This window comes from Notechis scutatus, chromosome 1 (genome assembly GCF_049901735.1).
Source record: "Notechis scutatus isolate UNSWTSFEM ecotype Mainland chromosome 1, rNotScu1.2, whole genome shotgun sequence".
NCBI lineage: Eukaryota > Metazoa > Chordata > Lepidosauria > Squamata > Elapidae > Notechis > Notechis scutatus.
The window spans coordinates 6399798-6413923 of record NC_142009.1 but is presented as its reverse complement, the minus strand read 5'-3'; the positions used below and the strand labels follow the sequence as shown (position 1 = coordinate 6413923).

At 43.8% G+C, this 14126-nt stretch overlaps 1 protein-coding gene across 1 annotated transcript in view; it reads right to left on the bottom strand.

Annotated features, from left to right (window-relative positions):
- RAD51C (RAD51 paralog C) overlaps window positions 1–7704 on the bottom strand; it is a 37792-nt gene extending 30088 nt beyond the window's left edge. Inside the window, exons 1-2 of the mRNA XM_026686501.2 lie at window positions 7521–7704; window positions 5134–5392 (exon numbers count right to left, since the gene is read on the bottom strand). Coding sequence (XP_026542286.1) covers window positions 5134–5392; window positions 7521–7641 — 380 coding nt within the window. The 5' untranslated portion in view covers window positions 7642–7704. The remainder of the gene's footprint in view (window positions 1–5133; window positions 5393–7520) is intronic.
- Window positions 7705–14126: the final 6422 nt, after the last annotated feature.

The following is a 14126-nucleotide window of genomic DNA, read 5'->3' as shown; positions in this document are numbered from 1 at the left end:
TGCTACACCATAAAAATTGTGTGGGGTCCTTGGTGTTCTCTGAGCTTGGTTGTTTTCTTGCAGATGTTTAGGTAACATGTTCATTACCCAAACTATGTAACATCATCAGTGCCAGTCCACTATTTTAACTGTGAGCTTATCCCCGCATTTCAACCCTCACATACAAATATTATCCTTTATAGGTTAAGACTGTATATTTTGAAATCCTATTAATTACAGTAAGACCTCAATGTCAGGGCATATGAACAAGCCTGGGGCAGTGACTACAAACTGCGAGCAGTAAAATCAACGCAACCAACTCCCCAAAGCGTGTGCATCATTCGGACACAGGATTTGTTTAACAGGACCTAGTTTAACATGGCCCGAACTAGGAAAAAGTTACTCCATCTGTTTTATGGCTTGAGATGAACCTTGCCATTTTGCAAACGAACAAGATTGCAGTGCATTTTAAGTAATCTGCTCTGGTTTCTTTTTTTCCAGAACAGCTTCATCATACAAAATACTCCTACGGTACTCAGTGGGGTTGTGCAGAGCTTTGGAAATAATTCAGAAAAGGTGTTCCAGAGTGTGTAGGAGTGGTTTCCCTGAGATTCTGCTGTTGCCCCTTGCTTTAAGGAATTGCAGAGAGGTGCTACCTTTTCTAAATTATTTCCAAAGCCTCGCAGCACCTTATTATTCAGCATTTTATGCAATCCAATATATTTATAATAGCAGGGCTCAGATACATAATTTTATTGTGATGGGAACAAGCCTCATTCCAGATTTCAACACCTCCCTCTCTCATTCTGGCCCAACTATAAGAACAGAAGTCTTTCCTTCTGTTTCAATTAAGCAATTTAATCTTACATCTGAATCTTAAATGGAGAGTGATCCTAAACTATAATTTCATGAAACAAGACAGCAGTACAAAACGTGACACAAACCCTGGTTAAGAATAACTGTACTATGCCAGGTTCTGTAAAAATGAAAACAGGGGCTTGCAAATTCCCCTCTGCTGCTGCACGAATGAGGAAGATGGGAGAGTGTTTCTGACATATTTTACTGGGACAAGCAATATCATCTGGAGGACCTCAGCATAGTTGGTAAAAACATTTAGCAACAAAAGCTAGAAAAAGCCAGTTGAGGGGATGTTGTGTACTGTTTATTACAAACATTTATACTATTTATTGCAACCATTTCTCATGGACTTGAGGCTTACAAAGTAATTATATAATGGAAAAAAATTGGAACAAGATTTTTACAAAAGCATTGTTACAGAATTAGAATTACTTTCCTCGGGAAGCTGTTCTACAATCTCATCCTTACATTTGATGTTGAGAAAGAGTAGAAGAGCAACAAAGATGATTAAGGGACTAACATATGAAGAACGGTTGCAGGAATTGGGTATGTCTAGTCTAACAGAGAGAAGGACCAATATGATAACAGTGTTCCAATATCTCAGATTTGGGCCAAGAAAACTGAACAGAGTGGAGCAGCAGGAACCAGGATGAGGGGGTTTGCAGGACACTATAACAGAGATCTGTAGGTGGAATTCGAAACTTCTGAAGTTTTTACACCAATGCAGCGTACAGAAAAGAAACAGGGAAATTCTAAATCAGGAAGACAAACATGTTTAGGTGTACATTCCTAAAAAGTCTGCAAAAGGGCAGCCCAGCTCAGAGAGAACCAAGAATCTCACAGTTCAATCCTAGGCTGCAAATATTCTCTTCAATTGGTACATTGCTGAAAGTTGGCGGGATGTTACTTAATACTGGCATATATAGCAGTGCAAAGTAGCAATTTATTGGAACAAACTCAACAGAAAGGGTGTGTGTGTGTGGGAGTGTTGAATTAAATGTAAAGAACAAAAATGCTTGTTCAGAAATTCAGGAATCGGAGCATGGAAATCCTGCATGAAATATGCGACTAAGAATATTTTTATTTCTTTCTTTGTTTATTTATTAAATTTATTTGCCACCTACCTCACCACAAGGTGATTCTGGGTGGCTTACATTGTTAAAGAATATTATCTCTAAGAAAGCAGAGAGAAACAAAAACCAGATAGGATTATGAGAGTTTATTACTGACCATTTGGACAGGCAGATGATGGGGTCATAAGAACATAATTAGGGCCCATTTAGTCCAGCAGTCTGTTCTCACAGTGGCCAACCAAGCATACAAGGAAGCCCACTAGCCTCCCAGCAGATGGCCTTCAGTGGCTGTCACACCGCCACCAAGGTTAATAGCCATTGATCTATTCGTATTAGATAACCAGACTTTCAAAGAGGCCTGCAATATTGATAATGGAAAATTTCAATTATCCTGACATCTGCTGGGAATCTGCCAAGAGTCAAAGGTTGAACAAATTCTCGTTCTCGCTTGCCGACTTCATTTCTCGGAAGGTATTAAAAAAAAAAAAAAAGAACAAGGGGATCTGCCACCCTGGACCTAATTCTCACCATCAGAGATTAATTGTTTAAAGAAGTGAAAATGACAAGGTACCTTGGGGGAAAGTGAACATGTTATCCTTGAATTAATGGTATCTGGAGAAAGAGAAATGAGAAAGAGAGCAGATTTTGATGGACTCTTAAGGAAGGAAAGGTCGGTTCCCATGGCCCTGAAATCCCAATGAAGAACATTGTACAGAAAGGGTAGGAAAACCTGCAAAATGATGTACTGAAAGTTCAATCACCAACAATCCTCACAAGAAAGAGAAACTGAAAGAGGCCAATGGGAATAGGTGCAGAATTCTCTAAAACGCTGAAGAGTAAAAGAATCATATATAGGAAATGAAAGGAGGGGGCTATAAAAAATGAATAGAAATTGTAGGATGTCAGAAAAGGTAGAACTCATAGAGGTGAGCCTTTCAAAAGATACCATAAATGATGATGGATGTGACAGAACTAAAGGAAAAGTAAAGAGAATGTACATCTTCTGAAAGGACAAAGTGGCAGGTAGTCCTTGACTTACAACCATTTGTTTAGTGAACGTTCAAAGTTACAATGGCACTTAAAAAGTGACTTATGACTGTTTCCCACACTTATGACTGTCCTTGTGGTCATGTGATCAAAATTCGGGTGCTTGGCAACAGGCATGAATTATGCTGTGTCCTGAGGTCATGTGAGCCCCTTTTGCAAACTTCTGACAAGTAAAGTCAATGGGAAAACCAGATTCATTAACAACTATGTTACAAACTCAACAAACACAGTGATTCCGTTAACAACTTTGGCAAGAAATGCAGCAAACTCACCTAACAACTGTCTTGCTTAGCAACAGAAATATTGGGCTTAAATTGTGGTTTTTAAGTGAGTCGGACTGCCTGTAATGCAGGGGTCCCCAACCACCGGTCCGCGGACCGGTACTGGTCCGTGGAACAAGTCCTACCGGGCCGCTGGTTGCCGCCATCTTTTTTTGATGAAAAAGTGCTTCCGGTGAGCTTTTCCGGGTAGAAAGCTCACCGTAAGCACTTTTCATCAAAAAGATGGCGGCGCTGCTTTCCGTGAGCTTTTCGGTAGAAAGCTCACCGTAAGCAATTTTTCATCAAAAAAGATGGCGGCGCCAGCGCAGTGAGCTTTTCCAGGTAGAAAGCTCACCGGAAGCACTTTTTCATCAAAAAGATGGCGGCGCCCAGCTGATGCCGGTACCGGGCCGCGGCATAAAAAAGGTTGGGGATCACTGCTGTAATGGTAAGAAGGCAGTGCTCTAAAGCTCCTGATTTTATATCTGGCTTCTCATGGGATGGAAAAAAAAATCCTTAGCTGATCATGATTATGCCACATTTAATTTTACAAACAGGAAGGAAAATCTTTGCCTGGGGAAGATGAGCTCTTGCTGTCGTTTCCTAGGTCTTATACTACCCTGGGGGCAAAAGTCTCTATGTACGGTATTCAATTCAAATAGTTTTACATATGATGGTTTGGTTAATCTAAGCCAAAGCCAAACAAAACACGGGTTCAACCAAGTGTGGAAATCCAGCCATTATATCCGTAACAGGAATTCTTACATCTTTTTAAGAGAGATGCCAGTATTATAATCTACATTAAAGCGGCACTCTGGCTGAAATGAATTTGCTGAAAGCCAGCCAGTAAAGCAGGATCAAAAGCTGATCAAGAGATTTCTCCGACTGTAGATCACCGACAGAAATGCTAGTAGTACATATGCTATGAGTGTTAAGCGGCTGTCTTTTAAGGTCAGACTGTTGCTATCGAGCCAGTTAGGACTCTTTCCCAGTTACTTGTTCTGGCTGGTAATAGCTATCCATCTTCTTTATTAGATTTTCATCCCACCTTTATTATCTTTATAAATAACTCAAGGTGGCAAACATACATAATATTCCTTCCTCCTATTTTTCCCACAAAACAACCCTGTGTGGTAGGTTGGGCTGAGAGAGGGAGACTGCTCAAAGTCACCCAGCCTGGATTTCATACCTAAGGTAGGACTAGAACTCACTCACTCCTGGCGTCTGGCTCAAATTCACTCAGCCAGTTTTTCATATCTAAGACAGGAGTAGAATTCAGAGCCTCCTGGTTTCTTGCCTGTTGCCTTAATCACTAGAGCAGGGGATGCCAAACTTGGCAATTTTGAGACTTGTGGACTTCCAACTCCCAGAATTCCTTAGCCAGCCACGCTAGCTGGAGAATTCTGAAATTTGAAATCTGTAAGCCTTAAATGTTGCCAAATTTAGAGACCTATGCAGACTAGACCAACCTCTCAGAGAGAAGTTTCTTTCACCAGCCATTTGATCTATTGAACCTGTATTGGGAATGGCCTTCTGGATGCCAAGCACTTGGAAATGAGACTAAACATGTGATTTCAATTCATTAAGATTTGATGGTATCAACTTGAAGAGTTGTGGTGGCACAGGGGCTAGAATGCAGTATTGCAGACTAGCTCTGTCCACTGACAGGAGTTCAATCCTGACCAGCTCAAGATTGACTCAGAGTTCCATCCTTCCGAGGTTAGTAAAGTGAGGACCCAGATTATTGGAGGCAATATGCCAGCTCTGCAAACCGCACAGAGAGTGCTGTGAAGCACTATGAAGCGGTGTATATAAGTCCAAGTGCTATTGCTAACAGTTAATAAAATCACCAAGATTTTTGAGCGAACGATAAACAAGGGGAAGTTACAGAAATGTGAGCTTTAGTAGTGTTTTACCACAATTGTGTTTTTCCAACACCTGGCACTCCGCAGATCTCTGTAATTTTGGTGAGTTGCACACCCCCACCAAGGATATCGTCCAATGCCGAGCAAAAGGTGACAATGAATCCTTGAGTCTGTTCTTTTTCCAACAGTTCCAGGGCTGTACTCTTCTTAATAGTTTCTGCTTCCTCAGAAGGCTTTGATCCATCACTTTGCTGTTCCTGTTTGATTACCTTTAAAATTTCTAGAGCATCCTCTTTAGAAATGCCAATCTCTGAAAAATCGAAACACAGAATATATTAATATAATTAAAAAGAAGCACATCTAACTAATAGCCACTTTTAAAAAGTATTCTTCTTTGGGGAGTACCCAAAAGAAATGTTCTAGTAGTTGAAACTTTTAATAATAATTTTTTTTTACTGCTGCTGCTGGATACTTGTTTTTTAATTGCTAGAAATGTTTCAACCTGTTTGTTATAACTGTATTTTTAATATATTGATAAACAAATTGTAGAAGAGAAGGGAAGAGAATGAATAAACAACTGATATGAAGGAAAAATATGAAGCTTTCATAAAATTAATTGACATATATTTTCTTAGAGTTTTTTGATATATTTAAAAGTCCCTTTTATTCCTCATTTTATTTGTGCTTCTTTAAACCCATCTGTTTTTTTTTTTAATGAAAACTAAAGCATGGTATAATAGCATCACCTTGTGGTTGACTAAGATAACAATGCATTCCTATCATTGTCCACTGAAAAGCAAAACCCACTGAGTTTGTTCTCCAATTTATTTTGTTACCTTAGACATTAATTTATCTTACAGTTTATAAATTGCCATAAAATGCAGAAAGTGACACAAGATTCTTTGAACTCATGTTAGGAAACAACCTCTTCAACAGAGGCATTTTGCTTCAGATTCATGTAGAACCCAGGGGGGGGGAAATCTGTTTTAACAGATGGCTAGATCCAGGGTGGAAGTATTTGAAGTGCGCTTGTGCGTGCGCACACACATACTATATATATATAGTATTAAGTTCTATATATATAGTAAACTATACATGTGTATTGTACAGTGTAGATATATTTAATGTGTGGAGTTTATATTGCATATATTATAGTATGACTGTTTCATGCATCAAAATTCAATTCCTGGGACTGTACGGTAACAAGTAACAATTAAGCAATATTGATCTTATTTCTTATGCCCAGCTAGGTATCCCTATAAGCCAAGAGGAGTTGGGCTTCTCTGGACAAAGACTGATCTTTACTAATCCTTTACTAATCCTTTACTACTACTATTACTAGTACTACTACTACCACCACCACCACCAATTTATTAAACTTCTATACCTCCTGACTCTCTATAACTCTGGGTGGCTCACAATATAATAATAAACAAAAATAATGATACAAATCGATGAATGCCCCCATTCCTGGTACAACACTTTTACTACTACATTCATTCACCTGTGCCAAGTATACCAAAGGAGGGTGAATTAGGATCCAGTCTGGGTCGGTCATCAAGACCAGAGATTTACTCTTCCATATAAATGTGTGTGTAGTTGTGTGTGTGTATACACAAATAAATGTTTACTACATTCATTTGCCTGTCCCAGAGACCAGATTTATTCTTCTATATAAATATGTGTGTGTGTATTGTGTACACAATATATTTCCATATAATATATTTATATGGAAGAGTAAATCTCTGGTCTCTGGCATAGGCGAATGCATCTGGTAGTAAACATGTTGTACCATATGTGTATGTAAGTGTGTGTTTATAAATGTATGTGTCTACACACACACTATTTTATTAATCAAATGTGTACATCGCCCATCCCCCTATATTATACAATATACAACACACATACACACAGTGCTAAGAGAATTTTAGGGAAAGAGAATGTTATATAAAATTATGCACGTCAAAGTGTATAGTTATTGTTTTTAATATCGACTCGAAATATATTTTTAGCGAGTCACTTTGTTGGGGAGACGGGCGGCACAGGAATTTAATAAATAAAATAAATATATGGAGCACTAGTTTGAGTCTGACCCCACCCCCCTTCACACACACGCATATACACATTTTAGGGGGCTCCAAAAAAAAAATCTCCCCCTCCACCACACAAAACTCCGGCTGACAAAGGAGCGGGATTGTTTAAATCCCCTCACGAAAAAGGTGTTTGGTTTATCGAGGCCTAGAAACCCATCCGAGTTCAAAAACTTTTCCCCGAAAAAGACATCAAGCGCTCCAAAAGACGGAGGATAACAAGACAACTCTCTGTGGAAATTAAGGTGGTCGTGAGGAAAGATCCGAAGAACGAAGCTCAGCTTGACCCAAATTGGCGAAGTTTTCTTTTGGCGGGAAAACCGGTTTTCCCTCAGCCCGCAGCGATACCTTTGCTCAGCTGGCAAGGCCCGACCTCCAGCACCTCTTGGGCGGTCTGGAAACCGGCGGCCGTTAGCTTCGCCCGCCAAGACGGCGGTAACGGGAAGGTGCCCAAATCCCTGAGCTCCATGAGGGAAAAGAACGGGCATCATCCATTCTTCGCAGCCTTCCTGAGGTGCTGGACTTCAACTCCCAGAAGCCTTCCGGGTAGCGCGCCTGCGCCGAAGAACTCAGAGGGCGAGGTTGAAATCCAGCCACGCCCGGGGCCGGAGGGCTTTCCGCTTTGGGTCCGCTGGAATGAGCATGCGCCAGCTGGGGAGGATTCTGGGAGTTGAAGTTCCAATCCCTTGCGTTATGGTTACAGCTTCTCGACAAGCTCACTAGTCCAGAGCATGCGCTTACTCGGAGAGGATTCTGGGAGTTGAAGTCCAGACACTTGCAGGGAAGACAGTGCGCACGCACACTAGAGAGGATTCTGGGTGTTGAAGTAAAGCTGTGGTGCAGGCTCGTCCCTTGTTTAGTGACCAAAATTACAATGGCACTGAAAAAAGTGGCCGATGAGCATTTTTCACACTTATGACCTTGGCAGCAAATCCAAAAATTCAGATGCTCTGGAACTGGCCTGGATGTATGATGTTGGCAGGAATCACGTGATCACTTTTTGCAGGGTTCCCAAAATTAAGTCAATGGGGAAACCGGATTCACTGAACGACCGTGTTACCAACTTAACAGCAGTCATTCACTTAACAACAGTGGCAAGAAAGGTTGTAAAACGGGGGGAAAATTCACTTAATAACCATTCGCTTAGCAATGGAAAGGTTGAGCTCAGTTGTGGTCATAACTTCAAGGACTAGCTGTATTTGGTGTGCGAGGGCAAAAACGGAAGAGCTGATGTTGGGGTGCTAAATTGGATTGGCACCTGGATAAGGAACAGACCCAGACAAAGCAAAACGCAATAAAATATGCAAACTTTCAAATCCGACAGAACGCCTCCTCCAGAGAGAAACTCTGTGGGCCCCACAAGCTTCTTCTGTTTGTGCAAAAAGAAAGAAAAAACTGTGCAGGATTTTGAGTCCTTTCCACCTTTACTGATTCAATGGGATTTGATTAACCCATTTTTTTAAACCCCCAAATTCTCCCCAGAATTCTTGCCTGTCCCAAACCTGGCATTTAAAGATAGAGCTAGCCTGAATATGGAAGTTCTACCTTTCTCTCTCACCCTCCCTCCCTCTCCCTCCCATCTGTCTCTCCCTCCCTCCTTCTCTCCTTCCCTTCCTCTTTTTCTCCATCTTTCTCCCTCCTTCCCTTCCTTCTCTCCTTCACTTCCTTTCTCTCCACCTCTCTTCCTCTCTCCCTCTTCTCCTGCCCTTCCTCTTTCTCTCCATCTCTCTTCCTCCCTCCTTCTCTCCTTCCCTTCCCCTTTCTCCACCTCTTCCTCCCTCCCTCTTCTCTCCTTCACTTCCTTTCTCTCCACCTTTCTCTCTCCCTCCCTTCCTTCTCTCCTTTACTTCCTTTCTCTCCACCTCTCTTCCTCTCTCCCTCTTCTCCTGCCCTTCCCCTTTCTCTCCACCTCTTCCTCCCTCCCTCTTCTCTCCTTCACTTCCTTTCTGTCCACCTTTCTCCCTCCCTCCCCTCTTCTTTCTCTCCACCTCTCTTCCTTCCTCTTTCTCTCCCTCCCTCCCACTTCTCTCCTTTCCTTCCCCTCTTTCTCTCCATCTCTCTTCCTCCCTCCTTCTCTCCTTCCCTTCCCCTTTCTCTCCACCTCTTCCTCCCTCCCTCTTCTCTCCTTCACTTCCTTTCTGTCCACCTTTCTCCCTCCCTCCCTCCCTTCTTTCTCTCCACCTCTCTTCCTTCCTCTTTCTCTCTCCCTCCCTCCCACTTCTCTCCTTTTCCTTCCCCTCTTTCTCTCCATCTCTCTTCCTCCCTCCTTCTTTCCTTCCCTTCCCTTTCTCTCCACCTCTTCCTCCCTCCCTCTTCTCTCCTTCACTTCCTTTCTGTCCACCTTTCTCCCTCCTCTCCTCCCTTCTTTCTCTCCACCTCTCTTCCTTCCTCTTTCTCTCCCTCCCTCCACTTCTCTCCTTTCCTTCCCCTCTTTTCTCCATCTCTCTTCCTCCCTCCTTCTCTCCTTCCCTTCCCCTTTCTCTCCACCTCTTCCTCCCTCCCTCTTCTCTCCTTCACTTCCTTTCTGTCCACCTTTCTCCCTCCCTCCCCTCTTCTTTCTCTCCACCTCTCTTCCTCCCTCTTTCTCTCCCTCCCTCCCTCTTCTCTCCTTTCCTTCCCCTCTTTCTCTCCCATCTCTCTTCCTCCCTCCTTCTCTCCTTCCCTTCCCTTTCTCTCCACCTCTTCCTCCCTCCCTCTTCTCTCCTTCACTTCCTTTCTGTCCACCTTTCTCCCTCCCTCCCTCCCTTCTTTCTCTCCACCTCTCTTCCTTCCTCTTTCTCTCCCTCCCTCCCTCTTCTCTCCTTTCCTTCCCCTCTTTCTCTCCATCTCTCTTCCTCCCTCCTTCTCTCCTTCCCTTCCCCTTTCTCTCCACCTCTTCCTCCCTCCCTCTTCTCTCCTTCACTTCCTTTATCTCCACCTTTCTCCCTCCCTCCCTCTCTTCTTTCTCTCCACCTCTCTTCCTCCCTCTTTCTCTCCCTCCCTCCCTCTTCTCTCCTTTCCTTCCCCTCTTTCTCTCCATCTCTCTTCCTCCCTCCTTCTCTCCTTCCCTTCCCCTTTCTCTCCACCTCTTCCTCCCTCCCTCTTCTCTCCTTCACTTCCTTTCTGTCCACCTTTCTCCCTCCCTCCCTCCCTTCTTTCTCTCCACCTCTCTTCCTCCCTCTTTCTCTCCCTCCCTCCCTCTTCTCTCCTTTCCTTCCCCTCTTTCTCTCCATCTCTATTCCTCCCTCCTTCTCTCCTTCCCTTCCCTTTCTCTCCACCTCTTCCTCCCTCCCTCTTCTCTCCTTCACTTCCTTTATCTCCACCTTTCTCCCTCCCTCCCCTCTTCTTTCTCTCCACCTCTCTTCCTCCCTCTTTCTCTCCCTCCCTCCCTCTTCTCTCCTTTCTTTCCCCTCTTTCTCTCCATCTCTCTTCCTCCCTCCTTCTCTCCTTCCCTTCCCCTTTCTCTCCACCTCTTCCTCCCTCCCTCTTCTCTCCTTCACTTCCTTTCTGTCCACCTTTCTCCCTCCCTCCCTCCCTTCTTTCTCTCCACCTCTCTTCCTTCCTCTTTCTCTCCCTCCCTCTCCTTCTCTCCTTTCCTTCCCCTCTTTCTCTCCATCTCTCTTCCTCCCTCCTTCTCTCCTTCCCTTCCCCTTTCTCTCCACCTCTTCCTCCCTCCCTCTTCTCTCCTTCACTTCCTTTCTGTCCACCTTTCTCCCTCCCTCCCTCTCTTCTTTCTCTCCACCTCTCTTCCTTCCTCTTTCTCTCCCTCCCTCCCTCTTCTCTCCTTTCCTTCCCCTCTTTCTCTCCATCTCTCTTCCTCCCTCCTTCTCTCCTTCCCTTCCCCTTTCTCTCCACCTCTTCCTCCCTCCCTCTTCTCTCCTTCACTTCCTTTCTGTCCACCTTTCTCCCTCCCTCCCTCACTTCTTTCTCTCCACCTCTCTTCCTCCCTCTTTCTCTCCCTCCCTCCCTCTTCTCTCCTTTCCTTCCCCTCTTTCTCTCCATCTCTATTCCTCCCTCCTTCTCTCCTTCCCTTCCCTTTCTCTCCACCTCTTCCTCCCTCCCTCTTCTCTCCTTCACTTCCTTTATCTCCACCTTTCTCCCTCCCTCCCCCTCTTCTTTCTCTCCACCTCTCTTCCTCCCTCTTTCTCTCCCTCCCTCCCTCTTCTCTCCTTTCCTTCCCCTCTTTCTCTCCATCTCTCTTCCTCCCTCCTTCTCTCCTTCCCTTCCCCTTTCTCTCCACCTCTTCCTCCCTCCCTCTTCTCTCCTTCACTTCCTTTCTGTCCACCTTTCTCCCTCCCTCCCTCCCTTCTTTCTCTCCACCTCTCTTCCTTCCTCTTTCTCTCCTCCCTCCCTCTTCTCTCTCCTTTCCTTCCCCTCTTTCTCTCCATCTCTCTTCCTCCCTCCTTCTCTCCTTCCCTTCCCCTTTCTCTCCACCTCTTCCTCCCTCCCTCTTCTCTCCTTCACTTCCTTTATCTCCACCTTTCTCCCTCCCTCCCCTCTTCTTTCTCTCCACCTCTCTTCCTCCCTCTTTCTCTCCCTCCCTCCCTCTTCTCTCCTTTCCTTCCCCTCTTTCTCTCCACCTTCCTCTCCCCCCACAGGTCTAATCCCCTACCAATTGCTTTCTTAAGGGAATTCTCTAACCCAGGGGATATACTGCCCCTGGTCATTGAGGCTCACTAAATGAAAACACCAACCCACCTTGCTATCCCTATCGCAATAATTCATCGATTTCTCCAGTTCTGAGCCTCCAAAGCCATGTTGGGATCCTGAACAAAATGCTCAAAGACGTTGGCTAGCAAGATTAGCGTATACACTTAATAAAAATGTGATAATTGATGTATTATTGATTATCGACCTATTCTCATCGGGTCCTTTTTCATTATTTTATTGTTCAAAGAGTTCACCTCATTTTTCTATTCAAAAAATTAAAACTCCAAAATCCAAAGGTGAAAAAAAAATAAATCGTATTTTTTTTTCTTTTTCATGTTCTTGGCTTAGTTTCATTCCTATTATTTTTACTTCCATTTTGTTTTGTCTATGAGATTCTTTTTTCAAGAGGCATTTGGACTTCCTTGGTTTTTCTTTTGAAGACGTTTCGTTTCTCAATCCGAGAAGCTTCTTCAGCTGGATTCCTGGATCCCTCACCCTCCAGCTAGAGCTGAAGAAGCTTCTGGGATGAGAAGGGAAACGTCTTCAAAAGAAAAACCAAGAAAGTCCAGTTGCCTTTTGTAAAAAAAAAAAAAAAGCATCTTTGGGACTTTTCTGTTTACGCTCTCATTTTCCTTCTTTTTTTAATGATTGTCAGCCGCCTAGAGTAGTCCCAGGGCGTGACAGGCGGCGAATAAATTTAACAATTAATGAATTAATAAAATATTTTTTTAAAGAATCCCCCAAATCGTGGAAACAGGTAGGGCTTTCTAATGCAACCGGCTTCTAGACGGTTTTGCAAAAGCCTCCTCCCGCCTTGCACATTTTAGTGCAACTCCCCCCCCCTTCAAAACGCTTTCCCCGTGCAAACGCAACCCGGGCGCGTCCCGGGGATGCAATCTTGCACACACCCTACGGAGGCGTGGAAGCGCCCCCCGATTTTGCACTCTTCCTTCCTCTTTCCCGCCTCACCCTCCTCCCCTCCCGCTGCAAGCTACGCAGTGGGGAAGAACGCGGTGACGGCATCCGCCGGCCTCAACTGAATTCCTCGGCAGTTGAAAAAGCAAAAGTCGGCCGCCGAGGTGAGTCGGGCGACCCTGAGAAGGGAGGAGCGGGGCGAATGGAGGTTTCTTTTTGCGGGAAGGGATGGCGTGGGGGAGGGGGGCGCAGACAGAGAATAGAATAATAGAATTGGAAGGGATCTTGGAGGTCTTCTAGTCCAACCCCCCTGTTTAGGCAGGAAACCCGGAGATTTGAGATCTAACGTGGGCTGCGTGGGGCGAGGGGAAGGAGAGAGAGGGCGATGACTTTCAGCCCAAGCCTTTAACCAAAGTCGGAGAAGTGAACAGCCCTAGAGAAGGAAAAACCCGAAATTATGAAGTTGGGGAGGGGGCGACAATCCCTTCATAAACTTCCCAAATAGAACTTTTTCACCTCTCTCTTTTATCAGCGGGATAACTGGGGCCAGTTATCGTTTTGGATAGTGAGATGGGCGGATATAAACGTGATTGGTTGATTAATTGATTGGGAAAGGAGGGGGATAGATAGAGAGAGATGATAGATATAGATAGGATAGATTAGATAGATAGGTAGGTAGGTAGATAGATAGATAGAGTAGATATGTAGGTAGGTAGATAGATACCGTAGATAGATGATATCTCTACATCCACATCTCTATCATCTATCTACCTATCTATCATCTATCTACTCTGTCTGTCTGTCTGTCTGTCTGTCTATCTATCTATCATCTATCTATCTTAGATAGATACAGTAGATAGACAGATGACAGATAGGTAGGTAGGTAGATACTGTAGATAGATAGAGATGTGGATGGAGAGATATATAGAGATGGAGAAATGGAGAGATTTGGGTGATAGAAGATAAACAAATGGAGAGATGAGGATGGTGAGATGGATAAAGATATGTCGATGGATGTAAGACATGGAGAAATGGCTAGAGATGTGGATGGAGAGATGGAGAGAGAGACATGGATGAATTGGTATGGAGAGATAAATGACATATAAACAGTTGTGATAGATTGGATGGATAGATAGAATTCTTTATTGGCCAAGTGTGATTGGACACACAAGGAATTTGTCTTGGTGTAAATACTCTCAGTATACACAAAAGAAAAGATACATTTGTCAAGAATCATCAGGCACAACACTTAATTATAGTCATAGGGTACAATACAATCAAATCATACTAGGAAACAGTTAGTATAAATCGTAAGGATACAAGTGGGAGGGGAGGGATGATAAGGAGTGAAGAGAAGATTAATAGTAGTAGTGCAGACTTTGTAGATGATAAACAGATTTGTAGTGAGAG